General features: G+C 58.6%; 1 protein-coding gene across 1 annotated transcript in view; it reads left to right on the top strand.

The window, feature by feature from the left end:
• LRRC16A (leucine rich repeat containing 16A) overlaps positions 1–2,087 on the top strand; it is a 125,121-nt gene that overhangs the window by 58,123 nt on the left and 64,911 nt on the right. Inside the window, exon 5 of the mRNA XM_015563505.1 lies at positions 487–608. Coding sequence (XP_015418991.1) covers positions 487–608 — 122 coding nt within the window. The remainder of the gene's footprint in view (positions 1–486; positions 609–2,087) is intronic.

Raw genomic sequence — 2,087 nt, 5'->3', positions numbered from 1 at the left:
ATTGTTTTCTGTGTCTATGAGTTGTGTGTGTGTGTGTGTGTGTGTGTGTGTGTGTGTGTGTACATATATGTATTAAAGAAACGTGCATTCCTACCATGTATGCACAACAACGGGCTTCTAGAGCAGGTGGGAGTGACGGCAGAGTTTTCTCTTACCTCTGGGTAACCGAGCCTATTCCGGATGGGACTCGGTTCCAGAGCCGGGGTTTAGAGTCAGCTTTCGGAGGCCACGGGGCCAGCAGCCCTGAGGGGGTCAGGAGCCTGGGTCCCAGCACCGCACCTGCTGCTGCCGCTCTGCCCGCCTGGGGTGAGGTTTTCGCTCTGGGGTCCTCCCGTGGGACCTCTGCGCCCAGCGCTCCATGGGTGCCCGGGACCAAGGCTCGGTGTGCTGGCTGTGGGCCGGGCAGGGCATTCTTTTCTGTCACTTAGAGTCACACAGGCGAGGGACGGGGTTGTGATGACGCAGTGCCCGCCCTTCCCCCTGCAGATGGCCGTGGAAACGGAGAAGTACAGCTTGTCCCTGAGGATGGCAGCGCCCGAGGACGTGAGCGAGGTGCTGGCGCACCTGGGCTCCTGCCTGCGGAGGATCTTTCCTGGCCTGTCTCCCCTGTGAGGCCTGGCGGGGGGGGGGAGCTGGCCTCCTCCCACTCGGCCCCTGCTCCACGGCTGAGGTTTTCTGTGCGGCTCTGCCCGCCTGGGGTGAGGTTTTCGCTCTGGAGTCCTCCCGTGGGACCTCTGCGCCCAGCGCTCCGTGGGTGCCCGGGACCAAGGCTCGGTGTGCGGGCGTCACCTCGGGTTAGTGAGGACAGAACGCCATTCCTTTGTGTGTTATTTTCTGATCAGTAAGAGGAAACCTAGAAAAAACCCCAAAACGAACATGAACATAATAATTAGCCTCTTTCCTTTTTCTCTCGGTTTTCTGAAATACACCTTAAGATATCAGTTCGTGTTTATGTCTGCCTGTTAAGCATGTAAGCTCAGGATTTGGGGGGACAGGTTTGTACTTGGGGAGCGCGTCCTAGGGTGGGTGAGGATGTTTTTATGTTTTTATCCCCAAAGACACAGGTTTAATATTCCTTCTGTACGAAAAAGTGCTCACAGTACGGCCACACACACAAACTTAGTTGCTTCACTCCCAACACATCACACGACATTGGGGCCCCTGTCTAACAGTTTGACAACTGCTTAGGGGTTCTTTCCACATTTTTAAGCGAGATGATCACCTGATGTTCTGAAGGAGACGCCGTGTGGGAATAATGCATGAGTGAACCCAGTCTCTCTCCCAGAGGACTCTGGTGCTGTTGGGCCAGTACAGCAACCTGTTCACACGCGATGGGGTCACAGAGTGCCGGCACCTGGGACACACCACGCTGTGCTCACACCTGAGTCAGCCACACGCTCACCTGATTGAGCCGCTTGGCCCCACAGGGTCCTGGCCTGTCTCCCTTGCCCCTGAGGCCAGAGCGCCTCCTTGGGTGGGTGCTTTTGAGGGTAAACCCCGACCACCTGCATCAGGAACGCTGAGCTTGACCTGCAGGACGTCTCGGTGGGGATGTCAGAGGCTGTGAGACCGGGGGCGGGGGGTTGTGGGGAGGGGCTGGAGCTTGGAGGGAAGGGCCGGGCTGCAGGCCCAGCAGGTGTGAGGGTCATGGTGTCACCGTGGGTGAGGCCTGGCTGTGACGAGGGCCCTGGACAGGGCAAGGTGGGTGAGACTCCCGGGGAGCCCAGAGCCAGAGGGCTTGGTACAGTGACACTGGGCATCAGGCACGCTCGGGGCAGAGGCTGTCCACAGTAGGTCAGCATCGGGCATGCTCTGGCCAGAGCTGTCTGGTGGGTTGGCACCATGAGGGCACAGGCGACCTTGACCTGCGTGGTGCCAGGTTTGGGAGGGAGAGGCGGATGCCTGGCTGTGAAGTGATGAGGTGGACATGGTTTGTGCAGAAAACTCCGACACCCTAGCAGGTTTGTCTCATTGGATAGAGCATCGGCCTGCAGACTCAAGGGTCTTGGGTTCGATTCTCGTCAAGGGCACATACCTTGGTTGCAGGCACATCCCCAGTGGGGAGTGTGCAGGAGGCAGCTGATCGA

This window comes from Myotis davidii, unplaced genomic scaffold (assembly GCF_000327345.1).
Source record: "Myotis davidii unplaced genomic scaffold, ASM32734v1 scaffold217, whole genome shotgun sequence".
Classification (NCBI taxonomy): Eukaryota; Metazoa; Chordata; class Mammalia; order Chiroptera; family Vespertilionidae; genus Myotis; species Myotis davidii.
The sequence above is the reverse complement of the archived record's forward strand: the minus strand, read 5'-3'. Positions and strand labels throughout refer to the sequence as shown.